Source organism: Hylaeus volcanicus, chromosome 1 (assembly GCF_026283585.1).
Source record: "Hylaeus volcanicus isolate JK05 chromosome 1, UHH_iyHylVolc1.0_haploid, whole genome shotgun sequence".
Lineage (NCBI taxonomy): Eukaryota > Metazoa > Arthropoda > Insecta > Hymenoptera > Colletidae > Hylaeus > Hylaeus volcanicus.
The window spans coordinates 31,272,651-31,300,449 of record NC_071976.1 but is presented as its reverse complement, the minus strand read 5'-3'; the positions used below and the strand labels follow the sequence as shown (position 1 = coordinate 31,300,449).

General features: G+C 47.1%; 1 protein-coding gene across 1 annotated transcript in view; it reads right to left on the bottom strand.

Annotated features, from left to right (window-relative positions):
* LOC128878619 (kin of IRRE-like protein 2) overlaps window positions 1–27,799 on the bottom strand; it is a 161,551-nt gene that overhangs the window by 68,349 nt on the left and 65,403 nt on the right. Inside the window, exon 2 of the mRNA XM_054126940.1 lies at window positions 1,204–1,331. Within this exon, the coding sequence (XP_053982915.1) occupies window positions 1,204–1,331 (128 nt within the window). The remainder of the gene's footprint in view (window positions 1–1,203; window positions 1,332–27,799) is intronic.

Below are 27,799 nucleotides of genomic sequence, written 5' to 3'. Positions count from 1 at the left end.
CGGGGGCGACCGGCTTGCAGCGAACGACGAACGAGTATTTATCGTCGGCGGACACGTAACGTCCACTTTCGGCCAGAGAAACTTATCTCGGGCGAAGTTTACTGGCACCGGGCGAACGGAGAAAAGTTGGCTGCCAGGAGGTTACACGGCGCACGGTAACAATGAACTAGCTGGGATCGCGATAGACGGCCCACGAAGTCCCGCGACGGTCTCCCTACCTCGACTTTTCTACCACCAGATAACGTTCCCGCGAATTTTTCAAATTTTATTCCGTCCTGTCTCCGTCGCGGAGCGTGTTTCTTCTGGTGGAAATATGAGCCGAAAGCTGTCCTTACAAGAACTCCTTGTTAACTAAACGGTTCTATGATTTATTTCTTTTTCTTTCCTGCGCGTGTTTCAACCGTCCGAGGTCCATGTATTTTCGATCTTTCATTAGCGATTTTCTAGGCAACACGGAACGTTTCGCAAAAATTGTAACCTTTTGAAGTATACGGGAAATATTTGTGTTAAACGTTTGGCACTTGGGAAAAAGCTCAAAAATATTCAGGATTGTTTTGGCCCGAAAGGCAATGTTCTCTCCGAATTAACAACTTTTATTTTTTCGCTATCAATTTGACGCTTGAATGCCTGTTGAGCGTCCATTCTTCCATTTTTTTTTAGAGGAGCTGATGCCCCCACCGAATTGTTTTACGTATTTCGTCGGGGCTTTTGCCGTGATTTCTTTTTTATTTCTTTTTTTTCTTTTTTTTTTTTTCATCCACTCGCACCGATGGCATTTTAATTCCCCGAGTTTTGCCCGGGATTGCATTTTCGATTTAGTTTGCACGCGGTGCCCCGAAAATATTTTCAATCGTTGTTCTTTTTGTACGAAATTTTTGCACGCCGGTGGGCGTCCGTCCGTTCAATTACGAGCCGCGTCTCGGTACCATTAAATCGTTTAGCTTTTCATCGAAGGATTGCAATTTTCGACTCTCGCATTTGTTATTGTTATTTTTAGAGTACGTTCTCCGATACCGACGAGATTAAACGCAGCTACAGAATCACTCTATCTACCGTTTCTTTGAATTTCTGTTTATCAGAGTCTACCGCTTTCATATACAAAATTTCTCCCAGACCTTTCAGCTATCTTTCAGATATCTCGCGACTAGTGCCAGCAGGGGAGGTTCGCTCTTAAGGAGCGGGTAAGTTCTGAGATCGACTCACCTTTTGATCCTTCTGCCAGATGCATTGACCTCTCTTCCCAAGCACGCGACAGATCAGCTTGGCGTCCTGGCCAGGGTTCACCTCGGTGTACTGTGGCGTCTCTTCGAATTGCTGAATGCCGTGGGATACTGAAACCGAATAACAAGGAAAGTCGTTACGGCGAGTCGTGCGAGGCGAATAGTGGGGGAAGGTTTATTAGCGGATAAATTCGGGAGATTCTCGCGTCAAGGGAAAGTTTTATTTTGAAGCGGGAAGATAACGGTTCGACGAGTTACGACGCGGGCACGGTCGGCTATTAAAGCAGGCCGTTGCTCATCAAAGTTGTTATTTAATTCGCAACTTCGGTAAATTCGTTTATCACCCCACGATCCGGTTGCTCGATCCACGGTGATTCGTCTACCCAGATCGCCGATAAATTCTATCAACTGGATAATCGCCTCGAAAACGATGCACCCTTGGGGGAACGAATAACCAAATTGATCCAGAGTAAAGTCACCTCTGGGAATTAGTTCTGAGAAAACGAACAGTTCACACGACTCCGAAGACTAAGGAAATTGTATAGAAGTAGTCGCAGTTAATGTCCATTTCGTGTGACGAGTTATCAGGGTGGTCTCTTAAAATGAAATAACGATCCTACAAAATCGTTTACCTTACCGCGCAAAGCGTGAACATTCTCGCGTATATCGAATTTCTCTTTACACCAATCTCCAAATTGAAACTTTCGTCGAACACGTTTGGAAGATAGAATCGATATCGAAAAAGCTTATCGAGCTGGCTATCGCGGCCTGGCCAGTTCCCTCGCATCCCGCGATGGCAACAGCATCGATACGTATCTCCGTTGCATTTAATCCGCGAGGATGCCGGCAAAGAGGCCGTTTCCAAAATGTCTCAAATCCATTGAATGCGAGATTTTGTACATAGTAATCGAGTCGAACTTCCTAAATAAGCTCCAAACTCGATAACGAGAATTATTATTTTTCGTCGGGGTGAAAATAATCGAGCATCGACCGTCCAATGGTTAAGACCGTTCGGAGGGAATCTCTTCGAATAACCGCGGTTTCGGCGGCCATCGGAGGCGAAAGTTATGCGTGGTCGTGCATATGGCAGCCGAGGAATAAAATATACGGCGGTGCACAGGCCGAGGGAGAGAATACGATATACGCCGAGTCACCAATAACGTACTTGTGCGATTAAAAACTGTCACGGGGGTCGACGATATATTGAAACTAGTCCTTTTACCGTTTTTTCCCCTCTTTTTGTTTCGCGATTTCTCTTCTCCCCTCGACCGTCGCTGTTTCATTTAGCCGGGAAGAAATGTGTACTAACGTTCATTATTCAAGAGATTCCGTCCAGGCAGTATTCGGTCCGGGGGGAAAATAAATTAAACCGAAACGTGGACCAACCGCGGCTCTTTTTATTTTCGAACGTTCCTTGAACGAGCCTCGTTTGTACGCCCGAGGAAAATACATCCGCGCAGTTCCGCGCCGTTGCACGCCCCACGGAATCTAATTAAATGGAAAATTAGGGAACGCGTGTGCATTCGATCGCTCGAACAAACCTTCGTGCGATCTTTCCTCCTTGTATGGGGAAAACGAGGAGGGACCATTGACATTTGCTTGGAAATAAGTTCTAATAAAAATTTTCAATTTTTGTTTCCTCCCGAAGATGGTTCAAACAGGGACGAAACGTCGAGTTAAGTGTGCTATATTGGATCAAATACTCTAGAAAGCTCAGTTATCGTACTTCGAGACATGTATCATCCCTCTTAACGTAAAAGCAACTCTGTAGCTCGAGTTCGAAGGAGGAACTGCGCGTTTCATCCGCGGCGGGCGTAACTATTTTTCCAATCGACAGGTAGAAGCGGAAGCGCTGGAGAAACGTTGTCCTTTTGAATTATCGTCGCGCGTACCAACGCAACGGATCGATGTAAATGCGCTGGAACGGTGACCGGCTTAACGGGGACTCTGTTTATCGGAAAATTGTCGGCTACGGTCCGCCGTTCCGAAGAATCCGCTCCTCGCGTTCCGTTCGCTCGTCGACGACCAATCCCTGCCAGCGTCGCCGCCAAACAGGAGTTAATAAACGGTGTCGCGGACGAGTAATTGTGTAGGTGCCCGTCTAACACGCGGAACAGTGAACATTGCTGGGGAAAAATCGTGGCTGCTTCGAGCTACAGGAAGAAAAACAACTCGCCGATCTCCCCGTGACTTGAGAAACTCTCGAGCTGCGTCGAAATCCCCTCGCATTACCACTGTTCTTCCACTAGGAAAGAAACGCGGCACAGAAACAAGAATCCCCTTCTATTGGGTGCTAATTAATTGTTCTGCTAATTCTTAATCTTTAGCTGTTTCAATTGAATTTCTTGGCTTTATGGGAAAGTATTTCTGATTTTATTTTCTATAGCATGTATTAGGTCTACCGGAAAGTTCTGTCCATTCCGGTTACAACAAGTTTCAACGAGTATGCGCATATTCGTTAAAAATGATACACGAATTGCAACCACACTGGCAACATGTCGTAAATAATGATAAAAATTGTATTATTCAATAAAATTTATTCAAGCCATGAGAAATTTATTATTTTGTTTTATTCTAAAAACGGACAGAACATTCCGGTAGACCTAATACGATGATCGAACGAATCCTCTTTCTTAGTGCTCCAGGATAACGAGAATCTTCCTTGTAACGGCGAGAAGATTCTCTCAGGCGATGGAGTTAGCTGTTTTTCAAGGAGTAATTAGGTGAATGGAGTTTCTTTCAGTGCACACGTCCGAGAAAACTCGGGAAATCTCGGACGATCTGTGAGATGCTCCCTCGGGACGCTCGTGAAATATTTAAGGATATTTGTAAGGAGTCGGCTGGGAAGTGACGTCGTTACCGCGACTAATGCCGATAATTAATAACCTTGGACACTTTGGACAAGATTTTCCGAAAGTAATTCCTGGCTTGTTAATGAGGACGAGATACGAGGAATATCGGAATAGAATTTGCTCTTCTTAATTAATTGGTACTGGGATCAGATTCCTCTCTTCCAAAATACGTTACAAGTAGACGTGAATACATATAAAAAAAAGAGAAAAAGATGAAGTCTTCTCGAACAAGGTTCCCCGCAGAGAACACTTTTGTCTCAGCCTCTGGATCGATCGGATTTCTGATGGAAAGCAGTTTGGTGGTTGGAGGGAGGATTGTAATAAGTGCTCTGTGATCCGTAATTTCTGGGTGACCGCTGGTCGGAAACAAATTACGAATCGTCGACGATGTCGAAAAGGTCAGCTCTTTAGCCGATCGGACACGAGAAGCGGCTGTAATTGCTTCGTAATCCGCGGGCACAATCGAAACCGAGTCGGGCCGGGAGTCGCTTGGCGTGAAATTGCTCGCATTGGCAAGCGTTACGTGGTTCATTCCTAGACATGGTTCCGGCTTTTTGCTCTTTCAATCGATACGGAGCGCGCCGGGTATCGATAAGATTAACTTCGAAACTTTTTCCTTCGCGCCGCCGCGCCTGAAACAACGCCGAAACAACCCGGTTGACGCGATCCTTTCGCTCGATCGTCGACGGAACGTTTACGCGACTCGATCCCCCTCGTGATCCCTCGAACTGATCTATCCCAAGCACTCAAAAAGGATGGCTTTAGGTAGACAACGCGAATCGACTAAGCGTCTCCCGTGAAACGCCACCCATAAGTCACTCCCGGGACACCCGATCGCTTAAATTCGAACGAACCGTAACGAAATGGATAAATTTGTTCGATCCCCGGCAACGAACGTTCGTTGTCAAACAGAAATTAATTTGAAACTTTCAATTTCCGAAGCTCGGAACTTCGGATTTCAGAAGTTTCGAATTTACGTCTTCCGAAGTTTGAGCCTTCGTATCGGAGCCTGTTCGGCAATGAACTTTTTGATTTTATTAACGCACTTGGAATCCGATGGGGGACGAGGAAGCGCGTGGAAGGTGTCACCGATTGATAAGCCTCGGTCGCACGTGGTCGTCGCAAAACTTGATTAATACGCACGGTTCAACGATTCGAGGAACGACCAATCACACGCCGCCTGACCGGTTTAGTTCCCGCGGAAAACCGGATGAGAGATTAATAATTGGACGATTCAGAAGCCAATCAGTGGGAAGCAACGAGGCGGAAAACCGTAATGCGGGCACCCGAGCACCGAAAGCGCGTCGAGAGATCAAGAGGGGTGGTTCGAGGCTCAAAGGGATGGGATCCACGCCAGCGAGAAAGAAACATCGTCGCTACTAATAACGGGATAAATCATTTTATTGCGCGATGCTCGCGACAGCGTATTGGTTTACTCGCTCGGGGGAAGAAGCCTCGTAAATTTACCAGCACGCGAGCCGCCCAGCGTCGCGAAATCCGCTCGTACCGCTCCCGTGGGAACCAGCGTTTAGCCGTTTATGCTTCTACTACATTTAATTCACCGTCTGCGCCAGCTACCGCGCGACCCACCGCGAGGCGAAAGAAATGAACGAGAACTGTTTTTTATCCGGCGAGATTTTATCGCGAAACGCCCGGGCACTTGCCCTTAAAGCACGCCACGAACTCGAAGTTCTCGAGATTATTTTCATGCGCGACCCTATTTACCGCATTGACTGCCGAGCCCGAATTTACGAGAACTTTCCTACCCTCCACTTCATTTTTTGTTATCGTTTACTTCGTTTTCAGAGTGAAACATCTTTTTCTACTAATTAAAGTTCGTGCCCGTTTGCGGAAGGTAAATCGTAACGCGATTAAATCGAGGATGAAGTCAGAAAACGTTTAATGAAATAATTAGGCGGCACGCGCAATTTCGTGTTTCTCAGGATTTTCGTTTAAAATATAAAGGCGTTTATGAGATGATATCTTTCATCGAGACTATAGAGGAATTAAATAAACGTTTTTCTAGCGGTACTGTGTGAAATTCTATAAGAGAGATCGTTATATTCGTCGCTACGGAGCGCAATTAGCGATTCGATCGTGTGCCAGTCGACAGGTTTCGAATCTACCCTGAATGCCAAACCTGTTGCAAAAGTCCTCCGCCTCTATCGCGTATCCATCGAATGAGGGATCGCTTCGTCACCCCTTTCATCTTTAACCCACATCTAGAGAAATATCGCGATTGCCAAGGGCAAAGTTCACGGCTCGGAACTCGTCTACCGCATCGATTTTATAGGAAACCGCTTCAAATATTTCGTTAAATGATTCCAGCAGAAATATTCCGGATTCTATTAATTTCACGAGCCTTGGCGTCGGGTAACAGGCCAGAACTCGGCGGGATTCTCGCGGCAGCTTTTATCTCCGCGAGTAGGCGAAAATAAGTCCTTGGTAGCTCTCCGGGATGCATAATTCAACGAGGAAGTTACATCGTAACTTCGGGCAAGGTCTTTGTCTCGGCGTGAATCACGGCTATAAATTATTTTCGCCCGGTCCGTACATAGCTTATCGAAGATCCCCCCGGGACAAGACTTTAGACACCAATGACTTTAGACTTGACAATTATTAGACATTTAATTGAAGATTCCGAGGTTCGAATTAGCGATAACAACTGATCGTAAACATTGCAAGCCCACTGATTTATATACTTTTCAATTGTCCCGTTCGTTTCATTTTGCCCAGCGATGTTAACCGTTCTCTTCTCGATCTTCGACGGGTCGTTTGGCCCATTGGACAAGACGTGCGCTCCCCGCGGTAATCGATGGCCCAGTAATTAACAGGAGCTGCAACGATACGTGATCATGCGTTGCCGTAAATCCACTCCCGTAAACTGACGCGTGTCCGACTCACTCAAGATCAGATACGTCCGTTCAGGTACCGCGCACGGGTGCATCGAAACACGCGGCGGTCATGCAAATGCCGCCGTGATTTATTTCCGTTTCCCCCGTATAATTCTCCGTGACGGGCAATTATCATACTTATTCCTCGCTGACGTCTACCGGATAATTAACAGCGTGCGAACGATTAGTTTTTACTGCTCGACCGGCATCGTTGAGATCGCGTATGGACATAAATCGCATTCTCGAAAGATTGAATTCGAACTATCTATAAATTTGATAAAACCGGGGGTAAATCCTATAGCCCACAATCGACTCTTGTTCGTTAATTCTCGAGAGGGATGGTTTACATACTCGTAGCTACTATAATCTTATCTATGGTCTAAACACTCGTTGCAGTTGGCTCGGACACGCGATCTAGATTCAAGTGTACGAGTGTCCGGTTACTCGGATCCTCAAGGACTCGGATATCCGTAAATCCGAGGAGCAGTAACAGCCTCGCTTTGTATGGAGTAGTTCATCGTAAATACGAGGAGGAAAAGCTCGATCAGTTGCAGTTTCTCGTCCCGTAATTCGACCAGATTTTCGTCCAGAAATCGCGTCTGGGACAGGGCATTATCGACGAACATATGTATTTATCGGCATTGTTTTGGAAAGACTATCAGACGGTTCCCAGATTTACAGTCTCTGGCTGTACGTAATCCAGAGACCTCCGTCGGTTAGAGACTCGCGACGGATGAGATATATCCCGGCTACTATGCGCAATAGAAATGGACGTGATTTATCCGAGTTTCCGTGCCGTCTAATGGCGCTATGAAGACAAAGTTCGTGGGCTTGGACGATCCCGCGACGGAAAACGGGTCGATTCGTTCCCATTCGACGAATCAGCTTCGAAATCGTCGCTGCGTCCAACAATTTTCGAAGACTATGCTTCGTTAGGATGTTCAAGATCGGTGCACGCTCGATTTATGTGGTCTTCAGGTCTGTACGTAGCTTCAACGCAAGGTATGGTGACAACGCAACGCGAGGTCTCATCCTCCGTTTTCTAACCAATTTCACGTGTTTAAGGCGACGAGGAAGACGCACCACCGTAAATCGTATCAATTTATTCCAATCTCCGCGGTGGCTAATGGGACGAGGGGTCCTTGCACTCTCAGCGAGTCTCTCTCCTCCGAGCAGTTCCTTTCACGGGAGAAAGACGACCATTGGGGAAACTACCCTTGCTCTCTAAACGAGGGTTAATGAGCCACCGGCGAGACCTTCGTTCCGCCGTAATATTTTATCGTTTATTTTTGCGCTCGTTACACCGAGCCCCGTGTAAGAATCCATCTGTAGCCTCGGAAATCACCCCTCGGGTCTACCACCGAGTCGCTACGCCACCCTCGCAAAGAACAGACCAGTGTAATTCGTAGACTCTGGTTCTCTTGTGACCAAATAACCTCGAACTCCCTTTTTCCGTGAATCTCGGTTTCTATTTCTATTTTAAAAGATGCTTGCAGCAAAGTTTTCGAGAATCCATGACTTCTCGTTTCCAAGGACCGTGTCCAATACTTTAGAAAACACTGATTCGAGGGAAGGGGTAGTCGGTCACGCGGTTTATTGGTCCGGAATATGAACGTGGACCTTTCGTTTGCCGGACGACTGCTCAAACCGATTCAGTTATCCAGGTCGCCAAGATTTACGCTCCGCAGGCCCCGCACACGAACGACTGCCGCAATTTTCGAACGATACGCGCTGGTCGAGCATTTTTCGCTGTACGACACGCGAATATACAAAAAATTAATTTAAACGATTCGCTATCTTAACTATTCTTACGCGTATTAGGCGGATTGGATATAACATGTCGTTTCTGCGAATCGGAATACTTGTTTATCATTTATTAGTTCGTTGATTTTTATCGATCCGTTATTGAAAATTTGCACACTAGATAGCGAAACCCTGTTGATAACGAGGGTGATTACATAAAATGTATTTGTTTGAATTTAATGTAAAATTCGTTGCACCACAGAGTTCATCCCACGTGCAGGCCAATAAAAATCCGATAAATGAAATAAAAGAGTCCGTCCGAACTCCATTTCATATCGCAAATGTACCTCGGATCTCTTTTCGCTCGTAGCTCCTCCGGAAACTTCCGGTCTGTGTTGTTTTAAGACTGGCGAACTTTTCCGTTTTGAGTTCTCCGAAGTCTGAGCTCCCTCTCCACGGCCGAGTTCGGCCGCCCCTTTAATATCCGTGAAAGATTTCAGGACGAACGATATGGGCGCCTTTCCGCGCGATCTTGCCCGACCACCGGTCCATTAACTCGAATGAAGGCAAACACTGGCACGAAAGACTTCATCCTCGATCGCATACCACGAATTCCAGCCAGTATCCAGCGAATTCCGCGTGCACCGCGACGGATCGATGAACCGTGGATGCGACCGACGCCGACCAACGCCGCCGCGGCGTAGCTCGTCGATGGTCACGTTTCACAATTTATCGTTACCATTACCGTGAAATATGCGCCCCGTAGCCGGTGTTGCGGCCGAAGGAAAAGGTCACCCGACGTGTACGACGATAAACCGAACCCGGCCGCGTTTGCACTCCACTTCCATTTTGTTCCGAAGACCTCAGCGCCGCGAACGTTGTTACGAGAGTGACCTATCGCCTGGTAGCCGCGCGATCTCGCGAAACGGAGACGATATACCGATCTCCATAAATCTCGGCCAGGCGCGAAAATTGGTGCGTCGTTCGCGAGGGACGAATGAATTTTGAAGAGGTATTTATATCTTCTCCACTTGCGAACTAAATCTTTCAAAGATACATGTTACTAAATCCACCAGTTGCCCTATTTATTATCATTATTATTATTGAAGGTTATACTGGGATGCCCAGCTCAGGGACACCAAGCTTTCGTCTTTTCTCCCAGTTAGTCATCCGAGGTGAGCGTGACTACCATTCAAATAGTACACAAAATACATGTTTTACTCCTCTACAATAATTTACCATCTCCTATCATCCCACAAGACGAATCACGACATTTGGCGGTTGAAGTAGGCCGAACTAAAAAACAATTAGCGCAGGGAGCCTGGGGTGACCGCGAGCGGGAAAGGGCCGCTACCGAAATTTAATTTTCCCACGGGAACGGTTGTCCTCTTTTCCTTTCCGCGAACACTGTAATATTTCATCCGAATTTTCGCGAGAGACCGGTCTGTCCAGAGGAACGCGGATTCTCGCGCCTCGCGCATACACGAAGAGCCGAGTGTAATTCGCGTGGCGAGCGTGTCTGGACCAGAATCGAAATTCCACGGATATATCTCGGCCGCGGAAACGGACAACGAGGAGATCGCGTACTAGAGAGAGAAAAAAGGCGACCTCAGTGCAGACGCAGCGTAGGTAGCGGGAAATCCTTGCGGGCCGAGCCGTTTTCATCAAACCGCCGCGCGACGCGATACGCACAATAAAATCAGGGAAAAAGCCAATGGCGTTCGCGACCCAGTTTTTCCAGTCGAATCGGCTCGAGCGTTTTCGAGAGAACCAGAGGGAGAGCTACGCGGAGGATGGGAACGGTGTCGTGGAAAAGTCGCCTCCATCGACGTTGGTTTCGATTTTCGGTTGGCCTGGCGCGGCAACCGTCGATGAGGTCATTTTTCCGCTTAATGTTTTCGACGTTTCCCGTCCAACGTTTCCGGCCAGGTTGGAGGTGTGAATTACGATCACCTGAAGTCTAGACTTTTTCGACGCTTCGCGGACGCCACTGTGGCTGGACTAAGGGCTGGTTAGGAAAGGATCAACTTGTGGGAATCGATCAACCGACGGAAGAGGGTCCAGGAATTACACCGCCCGCTGGGTGTTTGCAGAGTGGAGCATCTGGGTGCAATGTGTTCCTTTGTCTCGTGGACCCCGTGCGGCTATCTCGGGGATGATATGAGTGGTCGCGTCCATTTTCTTGATAGGAACCCTTTTTACCACGATTAAACCGACGAAAGAAAATTATTTCATGCATAGAAGTAGCGTAAAATTAAAGATTTCTTTTACCCTGTACTCATTGTGTTCATACAACTCGAATAGATGAATTTTTGCTGATAATTCGAGCCGATCCAACGACTTATGGACCGCGGGAGCAACAGACAGCCGACGAGGTGGTTCCAGGAAAGAGGCGAAACGAAGAGGGATCGGCGTGGGACTGCATGTAATTAACAAGCTCAGGCATTAAGCTCCACTCTGCGTGATGAGTCACGTAATTCAAAGCATAATGCGCGGGGTATCTATACGCGTGTGTATCGAGTTGAGCCATCAGGCATCCATCGTACCTGGATGCGAGCAGCCAGGAACCAGCAGCGCGATGCCGTCGGAGTAGACGCGACCACCGCATCGGTATGGTATGCATATGCAAACGGCTCGCTATTTATTGCATGTTTCATCGAAAGCTACATCTGCATCGAGGGAACGGAATATCTTCGACCGTCCGTTTCGGCTCTCTGAATATTCCCGACAACGACCGGGCACTGAAAGAACCGGAAGTCCTGGACCGCTAGTCGATTCTTTCTTCCACTGTGAAACTATGTTACGCGGTTTAAAATTTATACAAGAGGAGATCGAAGCGTAGCGGGGAAACTGGAAGATGCTTAACGGTTCGAGGAACTTACAATTTACTTCAGAGGAACTAGGAATTTACTTAGCTTTTTTATTTGACCTACGTGTGCATCATGCTATTTCTCTAAAAAATCCTTGGTTTCCCTTCATTTACTGACAGGACTTATAAGTTTTTGAGTTATACATAATATAAAATTTAATGTAATAATTTGAAATCCTGTTGGGAATTTCGAGACCCAAATTGCTTTCCATGTAATTAATAACCTCGGTAATAATTTTTAATGAAAATGTGCTATAGGGCAATTTGCTTACATCCGAACTAAATATTTAAAAAGGTTAGAACAATATTTAAAAACTTTCGAGAATATCAGTAAATAAAGGGTTAACGACTTCAATAGCCTAGTAAAATTCTGGGTAACAAAGAATAAAGCAACGTTTCAAATACAAACGGGAGCCTCTGTTCACTCGAAAGCTACAATATCGTTACAGAAGGGTCGTCGAACGAACCCAACCCGGAATTGTAGACACGAGGAACGACATCCGCAATCGTTTCCGTAAATGGGTAGACACAACTTCGAATCGTATCAGACCGAAGGAGCATTCGGTCCCTCAACGCCTGGGTTGCCATATTTATGCACGTTTACGAAGGAAATGGGATAGAAATCTGGCCCGTTTGGCAATCATTCCGCGAGGCACTCGATCGACGAAGAGAGTCGAAGCCGATAATAAAATCGCGGCGCATGGGAAAGCGGCTTATTGGGAGTACTCGTTCCGCTCCGTTTCGGCCCGCTCGTCGAGAAAACGTACGCGAATGTACCTGAAGGGTCGAATAGTTGAAGAGCGCTTCAGAAACGTATAAATTTCACCGCGCGGCTCGATGATTTCGAACGTCCCGACGCGATCCAAGGGTAAAAAGCCCAAGAGACCACGCTACTTCCCGCGACTACGCTTCGAAATCACGCCCCGACTCCTCCTTTCCCTACAATACTGTATCAGCGTGCCTAGTCTCGTTTACAATCTCTGTTTTATTAATCGCGACGAACCGGAGCTGGATGACACTAATCCCACTAATTTCAAATCGAAGGCGTATGACGTTCCGCGCGGTTTGAAACGAGATTGATAGGATAACTCTAGGTTCGTTCGCGACTCACTCCCGGGAAATTTCTAGCTGCACTTTCTTACGATATTACCCCGTCGAACTGATAGTTTCTTGATCGAAAACGTCACTCGTGCGGCGGAATGAAAGCGAACAACAATTGATTCGATCGAATCCCGCGGTGACGCGCAGGGATAACAATCGGGGCATTTTCGAACGAAAAGGCTTAAAAGATGATCTCTCCGCGAGATCGTGGTGCCGCGTGAACGAGTAGACCTAATCGAAAAATTAATCTCCAAAGAGAGACGATGTACAATTGGGAGTTTGAGTTACTCGAGAAATTGGGAGTTGATCGTTACTTGGTCTCTCAAATCCAAATGGTCCCAAGCCGAGCTAAAGGGATACAAGCTCTGATATTATTTTTACTCTCCACCTAGGCAGTGGTCTGCGGAGCCCGGCCGTTCAATGGCGAGGGAGTTTGTATTCGCGGGACGTAAAGCAATCGTGGAGCAACATTCTAGTAAAATACGTTCCCCGGGAAGGGTGGTTCGACCGAGGGTCTATGAGACGTGGGAAATGGGAATATTCGATCTTTGTCCGAGTCACAAAGGAATCCCCGCCGCCGGAAGCTGGAAGGGCCAGATACGAAACGAGGACGAGAAGAGTAGTCGCGCATGCCACCGCCGCACCACCAGGAACCACCACCCCCCGGAGATTCGTGGTCGCGACCCCGTGATCCAAAGCTGCTGCGGCGCGCCCGTACGTGACGAAGCTCGACAATAGTGGCTGTGATTCTGGCTCGCGCGTGTCCTACGGTTTGTCTCCTAAATCAGCCCTGATATACGGAGGTCGTCGGGAATCCTGGATGCGTCGCACATTTTTCGACCCTTTCGCGACACAACACAACCCCCGCGCGCGACACGTACGACGGCCGTTTTTATTTCGCTCAGCTGCCACCGCTGGCGCGAGCAAACAGACGCTTTGCGTCGCTCGCTGGACCAAAGTGCTCGTAAACACGACAAAGGGACTTCGCGATTGCTACTAGAGCTTTTTTAACGGAAACCGTAGCGAGCCAAACGTGTAAATAAATGTTGGGATGCCAGGTTCGACGCTCGATCGCTTTCGAGGATGATCATCGGGAATATCGAATCGTTCAACTTCGAGAGAATTTATATACGATAAACTTTACAGTGTCGAGTATTTAAAAAAAGAAGTCTTGTTTGATCTGGAATGATTTTTTAATAAAAAAAAAAAAAAAAAAAAAATGTTTGAGCGTCGATCCCTACCGCCACATGATAGTTTATATCCCCGTTTCTGGATAGTCCCAGGACTCTTCGAAGCGACAGAAGCGAAAAACTTTGCCGCGCTAAGAAGAGTGGTGTCGTCGATGATGCTCGTCCGTAACGGAGTTTCACGGGGATGGTAATACTCCCGGAGTTTATACGCTCGCTCGGAGAATCTGGGAACTTTGACATCGCGAGGGTGGAAAAAACCCGGCTATACGTATAACAAGGATCATCGTCTCGCGACACGATTCCGGTACATAATGTATCGCGCCGTGTCGCGAGATTTTTCACTTGCTCGGCGAGAAAACTTTCGGCTGTTCTGTTTTATATCTTTTATACGTCTTTTTAGCTCGGATAATCCAAGTTTAATCAGCGAAACTAAGCCCCGAACTTCCTCCGCCAATGTTATCTCGAAAAGTACCGAAGGTACCAGGAACACTTTTTAATAGATTCTGGAGTGGGATAAAAATCTGTTGTCTCGTAATTAGACATGCAAAACTCTATTCTTTGGTGAGAAATTTCTCGGCTATGCGACGAATGAGCCGTTCGTCGCACAAATCGATTAACACCATAAAACAAAAAGTTGAGAAATGCCATGAAATAATGTACATTGGCTTCTGACATAAATTATTTATTATTCAATGCCCAAAAAAATGTCGTTTAATGATGTTAATGGTGTTCACGCAGTGAACGGCTCAAATATAGAATCGATAATGTCTACTTCTTTATTCTTGAGGTCGCGTAAGCCTCCCTACACCCTCAATCATTTAGAAGCAACCCCGAAACAGAAAAATCTTCTCTTTTTCTGGACTTTTCGCGGCCCCAAAATGTCGCAGTGTTAATCAGCCCGTCACAGAACTCGTCGGATCGTTGCGGCAGTGAAATTTATCATAGGAACGCGTCTAACTGTGCGCAGATATACGGGACGTGCGGTTCTGCGTGTCGGTCGTCCCAAAGCGGTGCTGGACGAGCTTTAATAGCAATGTACAGTCGCCGAGGGTATAGCACGATCACGCGTGCTGGCGTATTCCAGCCGGGAGGCGTGAACGAACCACCCCGACCCGCTCCCCGAGGTAATTAATATTAAGTATCGAAGTAGAACAGCCAGGAGACTGCGGGATCACGGTCTGCCAGAGCTGGACCGTGCCACTGCGTCGATCGCGGTGACAGATGTGTCGCTAACTGATCGCTTCGTTATGGAAATGACGTTGGACCAACCCTTTTACATCGCGAAGCTCGCGTAAGCAGTGATCGAAAGATGTGTTCGTTGCATTTGTAAAAATCGATAGTGATTGTACGTGGACCAAGGTTTAGTTGCTAATCAAATTAAAAGAAGAAACGTATTGACAATATAGCACGCGATATAAGCTAATTATAAACTGTGCAAATAACTAATCGCGTATCAAGAAGACCAATCGCGATTTATCGGGGAAAGGGATCGATTGCGTGCCTCGTTCAATTTAGACGTCGCGACGCTCTTCGTACCGTTCGTAATCCCAGGTACGCGCAAACAGGGTCGCAACGGAGTTTGAAGAGATACGATTGGTTTGCTGCGGTGGCAGGACGTTCCCGTACGGATCGAATGGGTCACCCCGAATGGACGTGCAGAGGCGATCTATAGATTATTCGTGTACACAGGTCGGTACACACGCGGCAGGCTTAACGACCTGGTCACGCGCGCGGATATTAATTCCGTTAAATCGCACGGATAAGCCGGCGACGACGAACCGAGGGGAAAAACGTGGAAAATGAAAAACGGGGTCGATGTGTTTCGCGGTCGCTCCGTCGATATTTTGACCGCGAGCGAACGTCCGAATTTATCCTGTCGTCCCTCTCGTTCGGGTGGCTTCGTTAGCCAGATATATCAATCCTATCAGACGCCGCGCGTACTATTATATCTTTTCTTATTTGTGATCAGTTTCGATTTTTCGATAAGTTAGCGTATTTTCCAGACGTTTCGAGGGATGAAAATTCTGACTTTTCATCGAGTGCTCGACAAACCAGGACGAGTAGCGACGAGCGGTCCGACGCTGTCTCCGACGCTAAAACGGAACGAAGAGTATGGAAATCTGGAAGGCCTTAGTCTGAGATCTGGAATAAGTTCCACTGGCGAGGGTACCGCGACAAATGAACCGGGATCACCGCTTTAATCGCGGTGACATCGAAGTAGGGGGCGTAGGAATGCCATCTTTTTCACACCTAGAAACTACGATCCTCTTTCGTCGCGCGGCGTAGTCCCACGGCTAGCAGGGTGCTCGGGCACGAAGGAAGAAAGATCATCAGCATCGACGGATGCTTTTAGAAAACCATTAAACCGACAGTTCTCTCCCGATCGTCGTTCGGCGGCTCCTCTTTGTTCCCCTCGATTTCTGTTCGCGCGGAGGGACGAGGAGGAAAAATCTCGAGCACGGTCCGCGGGAGTCGTTGAATATTTATTCAAGCCGCGTTTCCCAGCCTCCGTGGCTCGGGGAAATAGATGGAAGTGCATACGACCACCGCGTACGTGCGCGCTGGGTCGCAGTCGGAATGCAAAATAAAAACGTACGACGTTAACGCACCTCCGTGCCATCGGCTTTTAGCGTTTCTCCTCTCGCGTGTATCCTTATCTTTCGACCGCGACTTCTCGTCCGTTTAGCTTACCGATTCTTCGAGCGCCGTCCTCGCAGGTCTTGCTAGGCGAATCTAATCATCTGTTCCGTTTTCATTTCGAAGTTTCCTCGAAAATTAATAGATATTCTTTTCCACGGAAACACCCGTTCTCGAGGTAACCCTGCGGGGAAAAGTTTTTACCTTGCGAACACTTTTAATTTATAGCCCACCTCTGATTAGAAGAGTACGGAAGCGTAATCAACCCTTACCAATGAGTTCAGACCTGGCAATTTTATAGAAAGATTTATGAACGATTCCGAGCTTACAATTAGCGAGCCTCGTTAAATCGATTTTCTTCGACGAGTCCCAGACTTGAACAAAAAAGGGATCGGTAAATAAATTCCATCGGATTCGGTATTGCGGCACGTCTGACCAACGGTCTTTCTTTCCCCTCGCTCTCTCATTTCTCATCGACGGGTTGGCCAAGCGTTCGATTCGTCTTTTTCCGCGAGCGACGTCCGTTGGAAACTCGCGGCCCGTTAAATCGCGTCCGACCGAGATTTACGATTACCGATTTACGCCCACGCCTTATTTACGATCGACGCCGAATCGACAAAAGGAAATAAAGGGCTTCCTCGAGGCTCCCGAACTCGTGACGCTCGAACATCTTTGTATTCGTATCGTGCCTACGTAAATTTTATTCATACAACGTATCGCGAATGAAAACATACGCGGTACCGTGATTTATACAGTCACACACGGACGAGTCTTTATTTATTCAAGCATGAACTGTAATGCAATTCCATAATTCAAATTTTTACTTTCGCGCGAACCCTCGGATATGAATTTACTTCTTTGTCTGAAAAGAATGCTCCTCCACGAGTTACTCCGTGTTCGATAAACAGCCGTTTAATTTAAAATCAACGATACCTATGCGAGTTTTAATCATTCGCGTTCTTAAGGCGACTGGACGTACAAATTCTGCAAAAAAAAGAGCTTTATTCCGAAACCATTCGACCGGCCGTGTTTGTACTTGCCGAGTCCTTTATCGAGTTAAATTTTATTTAGATAAGAATTCTACAATTTCCTAGCGAAGCGTCGTGGTCGGTGTGTGTGTCGTGGAAGGACGTATGGAGGGCGGGCGTCGTTGGTCGGCGGAGGCGACTACAGGCAACGGCTTTTGCCCCCCTTTTCTACTTTATTTGCTTTGCAGTCGCGAGCAGAGAAGAGAAACAGAGAGGGAGCGTGCGTTAGGGGTGGAACGAAAAGAGGTAGGGGCGAGGAACGACATTTTTCACAGAGCCGTGTGCTTTCAACTGTTATTTCAACGAAAATTCGCCAACGGCTCGCCATTGTCCCCGAGCCTGCAGCTACACAGGGGCTCCAGATATTGCCGCGATTTTTTTCCGTGACGCAGCAACGGGGAACGTATGCGCGTTAGTTTGTCGTGTGTTTCCTACGAAATGCAAATGACGCCGGATACCAACCGGTATGGAAAAGGGGAAAAGGAGGGCGAGGGCCGAGTTTGAAAAGATTCGATGCACCTGTCCGCGCTCGCGCTACACCGAGAAGAATGCGTCCTCCGCAGCGAAATAATAGCGTTGCACCTCGAGGCGACGCGTAATAAAATGCTGGAGCAGGTGATCGTTCACCGTTTAGGGCCGACTCTGCCGCCACCGCTAGGAATTTATTAGTCGATGTCCGCGAGTTATCGCGCAAGCCAATATTGTACGCAAGTACCTACAGTCGGTGTAATAAGTATTCGTACAGGAACGAGACGGAAGGGAAGGAATGGAATTCGGCTGTTTCGCATCGCGACAATTAACGGCAGTCGGACGCGATTGCCCGAACAACTACAGACAAATTCTCGAGAAACAACGAAGGAAAGTCAATGTTAATCGTTAGTTTGTCCGTAGTCTCGGGAAGTTTACTTTATTACGATTAGAATGTATTCTATCTTGGTTGGGAAGAATAAAAAATGATATAAGTCTTCCAGCAAAGAAAGAAGCAAGACTCGCAACGAAATTTGTCAACGTTCCAGGATGACTCGGTGGCGGCAAGTTTTAATTGGAAATTACGTGGCCGCGTCGTCATTGTGTTTCCCCAGGATCCAGCCACTTTTTCCGTTTGCCTAGCTCGCGAAACGAGAGGGGTCCCGGACCATCTCCTCGAGAAGATTAAGAGCAAATAAAATCTTTCGTCGACCCTCCAACCTGGTTAACGTCCGCGACCGAAAACGAAAACGCCTCGAACTTCCGACGTTTGCACGCTATTATACAATCGCGGAAGCGTTTCGCCCCCTCGTTTAGGATCCCGTTGGAACCGTCTCAAGCGAGCCGCGAAATTTCAAATCCTCGAAAGCGTGGTCGATGTCACGTAGCGGTGGCGTTCGTCGACCAAGGTAATTATATATCAGCGGTAGAACAAATACCTACCGCGATGGAACAGGTCGGCCCGATTCTTACCCAGGAAATCAATCGTCCTGGGAGAATTCCCAGCGCGTCCAAGTAAAATTTAATTTCCTCGAGAAGATCCCAGGACGAAGTAATAGAAAATCTTCCCGACGCGAGAGAGAAATAATCGATATACCCAGGACCGTCGCGAGGCAGAGCCAGAGGAGCCAAAGGGCCTCTTAATAGTATGCAAAATTGAATTAACTTCTGCGAAGCTGCACTTATTATTGGTGGAATAACGCTTTTTTCGATAATTGGTTACTAGGAAGAACTTCTTTTTGTATTTTTTCATCTCGGAAATGGATATTAAAAAGTCACCTCTCGCGACTCGAGACTTCAGTTTTAATTAAATCACAAGAATTGTTCTTTTTGCGAAATATTTCTAATTTACTTGTAATCGAGAAATTACAACGACTCTCGGTTTTCTTGCATACTTTTTTTTTTCATCTTAAATTCCAATTCATTCCCCTGGGAATAACACAATCAACGAACTTGTCATCTCGAAACACTTTATAAAAATTGTTAGCCCAAAAATGTTGAAACAAATTTTTTACCACGATGCAAAACAACCACACGGGGTGGATTCGGACGGAATACCTAAGGACGGCCCTGGATAGAACGAGCGGGTTGGTTTCCTCCTTTCTTCCGACGTCGACGTCGCCTTCGTTTCGCGAGCCTTGATTCGTCTCTGACTTTATTCCCTTCCGTTCTCCACCGAGAATCAAGCGTTACTCGATTTGCTTCGGGGAACGCTGTTGTCCCGTTCTTTGAGAACGGATATTGCTTCTCGCCGGTCAAGTCGCCGCGACGGGCACGCGAAATGCGGAATTTAAATGCGACCGACTGCGATCCGCGCTCCACTAAATTTTCTCGCACAGTCTCCTCGCCGAATTAACAGGCGAAACTGATTGACGCGGGGTTGAAATAGTAGAGAGACGTATATCGATAACGCATCACCGATACGAATTTACGCTATTCTTAAATCGATAGTTAGCTGCTTCTGACGTAATTTCGGATTGTTTTTAAATCTATATTTGGTTGGTGCTGACGCGTGTTCACATTTTTGTTTAATTCACAGCTGATCGTCCTTCTCAGAGTTTAAGAATCTGTAATTTTTACATCGTATGTTCTATATAAATAATAAACTTGGTTCATTCATTTACTTCCCCTATTTGTTTGCATATACGGAAATTCAAAACATCCCCTCCCCCTGATTTACGAATGTAAATGCCCGACAAATGCTTGCAAGCGCCGCTGTAATGAACCCATTTTTGAAATGTTCATTTTCGATCTCGTCCCGACGTCCCTGCGGCGACCAGCTATAGATTTCTGCAAATTGCACGCAGCCCCCGGTCGCACGGTAGAATGGTCGGCTGTGAAAATGTTAAAAGGCTCGGCTCGGTATGGCGGCGAAAAATCGATGATCGTTTCGGGCAACGGGAACATATTTCATTCGACGGAGTCGAAAACAACGGTGGCAGGGAATGGCGTGATGTCTTGTTCCGACAGTGACGGGATTCTGATACGCGTACGCGGGAAAGAAACAAAGAGGGTTACTAATGACCACGGACCGACGAATCGGTGGCTCGAACGCGAATGCATCGGGAACCGAGAGATTTCCGGGAGGTGGGAAAACCTCGAGGTCGTCTAATTTTTCATCGCTGACGCCCGTTTCGCTCTGGACAACGGGCGAAAATATTGGCCTGCCGAGAATCTCTGCTGAAATTTACGAGCTGAGAAAATATTCGAAATTATTGATAGAATTTCAAACATTCTCTAGGTAATTCATAGAGAGTATGCGGAGAGAGCGGAAGGATTCCAATACTTGGAATTTTATGGAACGAAAACTGTTTGGGTTATCGGTTCGAAACTTTGCGTCGTTGTTTTCACATATCTTCGCCGAGTTGCTCCAATTTCTTCATAGAAACAAGTATCGTCGAAGTATTCTCGAAGACTACCTGTTGAAAAACACCGCTACGTCCGGAGTCCGCCAGAGACAAATGATGTCTCTTCGATGACTCTTCGCGATGCAGGTGCGGCCGACGACCGATTTTTATTTTTTTTTCATCGTCGCGGTTGGTTTTTAATCGACGCTTCTCGAATGGCGCCGCGGTTGAAGCGGAATATATTTGCGGCCGGACAATGGGACCGGTTTTCCGCAACGTCGAGCCACACAAAGGCGTCGGACGGTTGCTATTATTTGATGACGGACGAGTCGCGATAAATATTGTATCGGTGGATCGTGACCGGCTCGCTGGATCGCCTCGAAACAAGCGCGAAACAGAAATACGCGACTTTCGACGCGTTTGGTAGGAGCTGTTGGCTCAAAAACGTCCCGGAATATAAATTAGAAAATAGAGTGTCGAGGTGCGACCGGACACCGCAAAGCCGGACGATCGAGGCGGCAAATGGAAAAGTGATCCCGTGAAAAAAAAAAAAAGAAGTAGAGCAAACGGTATAAATTGTGGCGAATAAATGCGCCCAACGAACGGGGGAATAAATATTACAAAACGTCCAACGTCGAGGTTGGATAATCCGAGACTGTCCGCAGGCTGTGCAAGATACGCGATAAACAAACAACCGAATATAACGTATACAAATAAACGGAGGAAATGTGTTCCGAATCGATAGCCCGAAACATTAATGTTTCCAAGCGTATCACTTTAAATTTCATAAATTTCATGTGGCAAATCCTGTTTTACGAGCAATCGCAAAGCGATACAGTCGAGTGGTTCTTGTCGATTCGAAAGGAAACTTCAAAGCTGTAAACAATGACGTTTGGGCATGTTTTCCGACGCTACGAAATCCGAATTATAGATGTTTTTTGGTAACATTCAAAGTACGTATACCAATGCCTCGCATGGTTGTCCAAATTGAGATCGCCTTGCAAAATATTTGGAAAGCACCGCTTTAATGGCTAAACGCTTCGATCCTAAATAGGTTTGATCCTAAAACGCTTCAATGCCAACGTGTTTCGATGGCCAAAGTGCTTCGATATCGAAGGGTATCGATTTTAAAAAAGCATAATTTCAAAAGCACTTTGATCCTCAAACGTTTCGATACTCGTACGTTTCGATACCATAATACCTCGAAATCCGTACATAAAAAATAAACATTCTCGTCCCACGCTGCAGGAATTATTGAGTCGCGTATCGGAATGGATTGCTCTGATCCCGATGGGCGGAATTGAATTGAATGAAATTAGAATTTTTAAAGATCAAAATGAATCTTTATATATTTGTTTAACCTACAGATTTAAAAATACATATTGTCCCAATCGCAATAATCGTTACGATATTTTTCATCGCGTCTATTCGCTATCTAGTTCTTCAAACAATACGTCTACAATTTACCGCCGAGAACCACGAACTATGAAGCTTGAAAACGCTTTAAATATATTGCTCGGAAGGGCCACGACATCTCATGAATTTATGTATCGCAAACAGCCAAGCAGTTCCTACAATTATTATTTATTTATTCTATTTAATTACGAGGATGAGATCCATTATTCATGAGAACGTATGCACGATATGCAGAGAAAGGTATATCGAACGTGATACCAGCCTTCAAGTATCAATTATACTTGTTTAAACGAATGTAATGTATTCGAGAAATACTGGGTGGCGTACCGATAAGATTCCCTTCGTCACGCAATTATACTGCTATTATACTAACAAAGCGCATTAGAGAGTCGTACAATGAACTAACTTTAATATCGAAACACCTTCTGCAGAGGGCTCTCGAAAAAATTCGAGAAACCAACGAGGAAATCCGAATTACTCGCGTCCTTCGGGGGAGATTAATCGGGAAGAGGAAGCGCAGATAAGGGAGGAAGCGAAGCAACAAGGGGTGAGTCGAGGGTAGAGGTTGTTTCATCGCCTGGATGATGACGGGACGTCGGGTGGCTACGATGAATGACCATAGGCGGAAACCGTGCGGCACGAAAGCGACGAGTGACGCGTGAAAGGTTTACGTGTCCGCCGGTGACAGTTCGCGCGAATCGAATCGTTATCGAAGGGGCTTGAAAAAGCACATTGACTCGGAAAAAGCTCCCTGAGAAAGGAAGCAAAAAAAAAAACGAGCGAAGGATCGGCTGGAAAGAATGAGCGTGCGCGGCGAGCGGAAGCGAAACCGGATAACCATTACGGCCGGACGAGATTATCGACAATCGAACGCACTAGCGGTCGTTCGACGATGTCGTCGCGACGAGAAAAGAATACCTGAGAACGACGAAGACGATCCGCGAGCCGCGAAGACAAAGATAGACGAAATTTTATTCATATAAAGAATAAGTCGAAAGATTCGTTCCACAATTCGAGTCCTCCTTTTCGTTTAAACGATGATCAAATAGTTCGGCGTGCTTTATCCTTGCTCGAAATTTGTCTCTGGATAAGAATGTAGCCTATCCCCTTGCGCAAAGGTGATCTTTCGATCGTTACAGGGGACTGCAACCGCTGTATAAATTATTTCCGGTATTTATTTCCATAATGCGAGTCCCCTCGAGGAGCTGGAATTAATTGCACCAGGACGAGTGGAACCTTTTGTCGCTCCATCGAGGGTAATAAAGGTCGCATTAGTTGCCCGGGGAAAAGGAGTACTCCCCGTGAAGCTTCTTCTCTCCGAGGTGGGTGGTTGCAAGAGGAACAAAAAAAAAACAGAAGAAAAAATTATTCTAGACGGAAGGAAAGGAGAGTAACCCCGCGACGATGGAGACGTCAAAGGAGCCGGCGTGACTTATCGACGGTCTTTACCACAAAGTGCAATACCGTTCTCCACCCCCCCGACCGTCGTTTGATCCTCGGCGCGATATACATTTGTATGTTCTGGTTGCGCCAAGAGGCAGGAAAACGCCTCGTCCGACCAAAGAATTCCGTCTTCGCCTCGTGATTCTCGAGGTTCGTTAAAACCGCGATATTCTAATGCGTCGAATTTCCGTTTGGACTTTGCGGTGAAATCCACCGCCTTGGGAACGAGATCGCTCGAGCCGGCTGCTCCGACTCGAACGCGAGCAGTCTTTCACCCAGGAAAATTAACGTTTCCATAGTTTCCAAAGTCGACTCGTTCACTTTCGATTTTTAAAGAGTTTCAAGCGGAACGAAAGTATTCACTTTCAAAAAGCAATCGCAACTATTCCTTCGGTTCAAATTTACTCGAATGTATTATCATCTACTTGTTACTCGACATTTTTCTACCTCGAGAGTTTTACCCTTCCCTGGTTCTCCGTCCTCTACCCAGCGAGTACTAAGTGCCTCAGCAACGACTCGGCTACTCTTCCTTTGTGCGCCGATCAACGTCCGCGCTTTCTTTGGATTATTCGCAGACTCGTCCTGTCATTCCGGGTACACGCTGAAGAGTTTCACCCCGTTTATATGAACAAACGAACAAACAAATAAGTGAAATTGTTTCGCTGGCACATTGTTCTGGAAGCACGCCGAGGAACAGCGCCCTCGAGTCGCTTCGCATGGAAAGGACTTTTTTCCCAAGTGGTGATTATACGTATTATTCCCTTGCTTCGGGCTACCCAGCGAGAAAGGAGCATCGCTAATTTTATGCAGCTTCTCGGAAACATCCCCCTGAAAGCGTCTAGCTCTTACGCCAGCCGCTTGCTCATTAAGTAGGGACGATAGACGAACTTTTGATCTTAATTGCGCCAGGACCTCGCGCCGTCCCTTCCCGCTCGCGGCCGAAACGATCAATTTTTCTCCTAAGTCCGTTAAGAGCGTGCATTCGCGTCCCTTTGTTCTTCCCGCGGGTCATCGGGACTCGGAGAAAAATAAAAAATAAAGCGGACCTTCGAACCCCTCTTCCAATCCACGGGGCGTTTCATTACGGCGCTCCATTAAGCGTTTCTGCCGATTGAGCCGAAATTTCGCCTACTACGGTTCCCATGCTTCTCTTTTTCCTCGTTCCACGTCTTTCGGCGCCTTTCCTCCGAACAAAAGGACGGCGTGAGGCAAAGGGGCGTTGCGAGCGTGCTTGCAGAGGGTGTTTATAAAACAGGAAACGCAAGGGAGCAGTCGTTCTATTCTTCTCAGACTAAGAGAAAGAGTTTAGGAATTTATTCCGAGAAGACGGTGTACGGTCAACGTGTTTCAAGTTTTTATTATTCATTTTGGAGTGTTTTTATTTACTTAAGCGGTGGATATCACGTCTTTGCATCCATGCACCCTTCTGCATACAAACACCCATTGAAACTATACGTTCAGTTCCATAAGTATTCGTACCCTATTAAACGATGGATTCGATGGTTTGAAATAAATGTTTCATTATATGGATATGAACGTGAACAGGGTTTGAACTTGACTTTTAATTAAGACAAATTTCTTGAATAGATATAGAGAGTACGAATAGTTATGGGACTTGCCGTATGTCCAAGATAAATGTAAGAATCGCTCCCTCGCAACCTCTTGGAACTTACCGCCGTTCCAGGTGCGCCCTGTAGCGCGGTAGCATAGAGAACACGACGGGGGAAAAAATAAAGAGACGCGGGAACGAAGAAAGGACGTGGAAAAATACACGCGACGTGGGTGGATGTGGGAGGGGCGATGATGAAACGCCAGGCATCGCTCGCGGAGAGACGAGGGGCGCAGCTGGACGACGACGAAAGAGAAAATCTCGCTGCGCGAGGGTGAAAAGGAAGGGGGCTGCGAAGGCGGGAGGAAAAACGGTCGGAGGTGGAAAAAGCGCAGGGGAATAGGATCAACAAACAGATTAATCTGTGTTACGTTCTGGACGTGGCTCGTGGCCGGGTTACAGGCAGCGCCTAGAAAAAGAGGGCGGGAGACTGTCGGGGTTCGGTCGAAAACGAGAAAAAGGCAGGGCAAAAATGGGCGAGGGCGCGAGAGTCGGTGGCGGGAGGGAATTTAATTCTCTAGAGGTCGTTTATCAAAACACAAAACGCGAAATATTCTCGTACACGGCGGGGCGAGGCTTTTCCTCTCTGTCGCGTCAACGAGCCTGTCCAGGGTATTTTCCAAAACTCGTCATCGCGTGTTCAACGCGAAACAAGCGCGCCTGTTTGTACAGAATGTTTCGCGACAAACGGGTCCCGGTTTCGGGGCTCGAAAAACTTTCGCCCTGTTTTTTCCGCCCCGATACTATCCGCTCGTATCACCGAGTGTATGGCTGACATCCAATACCGAAGATGGTAGCGTCGAAAAGCTACCTCGATTGCTAATCTCGCGGGGTTCGGTGCATGAAATTTTATCGATAAATTCTACCGTTCGTTATAGGAATAGCGATCGCGGTAAGAGGGAGGAAATATTGGTTGCTTTTTAACAGCGTTCAAGCTATACAGACCCGGTCCACTTTTTTACTACTTCTACAAGGAGCTCGGGTACCTCGGGATCGCCAAAGCCGTACTGCAGCTGCGACGAAGCACGACTACAGCCCCTGAGGGCGGAAAATAAATCATGAAATCGCATGCAACCGAAGTCTAAACTATGAGAAATGATCCTAAAAGGACTCCCGAACCTAACGAAGCGGTCTACCTGAAGAAGAACTGTGCAAGCTTCCTGGAGACTTCGCGTCCACGACTATCCGCCTATGCGCGTGCACCAGAGACGTATAGATTGCACCAACGAGGAAAGAGAAGCGAGTACGGTGTATAGGCTGTTTTCGCGCTAACCTAATTTCGTCCTCATCGAGGATACAAACCCGTTTAAGCCGGCCACCCCCTTCGCCAGGCCACTGGGACCGGTGACTCTCAGGGGGTGGTGACTCCATTTCCAGAGGCTGCCGCCTCTGCGACCAGAGAGTGAATTATCGCGTACTACAAACCCGGCCAGCACCCGTCCAACCCGGGCGAGAGCTCCATTTTTTGCCAAGCGTGCTAGTTTCCATGTACCGCGAGGAATCCGTGCGCTCTCTGCTCCCTCTGCGCCGACCGTTTTCATTACGCGGATTCGGTGTATCGTGATGGAATGCCGGAGTTCCATTGTCCGGGACAATCGAGACCGAACTGAGAACATTAAATGGGTAAATGGAAGATAAGCGACTCCCGTTGATCCGGCCAGTTTCGAATAGGACCGAATACGGGATAAACAAGTCGACGACTCGTCTTGGTCCCCGAGACTAGGGAGGGTAAACTGATAAAACTTCCGCGAACCTGTGCGACTCCAAAGTCAATTATCCATTGAAATAATTCCTTTCGTCTCCTGCAATTTGCCTTTTTACAATCTCGCGGGTCGATCTTAGAAGTTTATTCCCGCTCGAGGAAGGAAAAGGAGACGCAGCTCGTTCCTTTTCGTATGCGCAACAAGTATTCCGTCGACGGCAGGTTCTGCTAAAAACAACGCTCTTCCCGAACGGATCGGTTAGAATTCCTCCAAGTTGGAGATCACGACACGGATACATACGTACGTCTATCAGACGTTATTTGGGAAACATTTGAAGGTAAAAGCTCGGAGAGTCTATTCTTTGATCCTCTTTCTAACAAGCTTGTTGCAATAATCTTTGATTCAAAGGTTAAAGGTAGAGAATCTACCGGCGTAAGCAGCTTCTGGGATCAGCAAAGCGTCATCCTCTAACGTTTTTCCACTCCGATTCGCCTCCGTGCCTTTTTCCCAGCGAGTATACAAAGATCTCGCGATCCTCGTTAACGAGGAGATCCGCGACACTTTTTCCCCTAGATCCAGCTTTTTTTCCGCTGCCCGTGCCATTTGAAACGCGGAAACGTCGTTACAGCATCCGGATAGGGGGGGTCGGATGCGTCGCGCGCGGCATTTTCTTGCGCGCTTACCTCTGAATTCGAGGCTTTTGTAGCGCGCAGTTTCCCGCCGTCGTCCCGCGCGAAGAAATGCAATTAAAAGCGCGCAGAAACCCCGTAGGTATCTCGT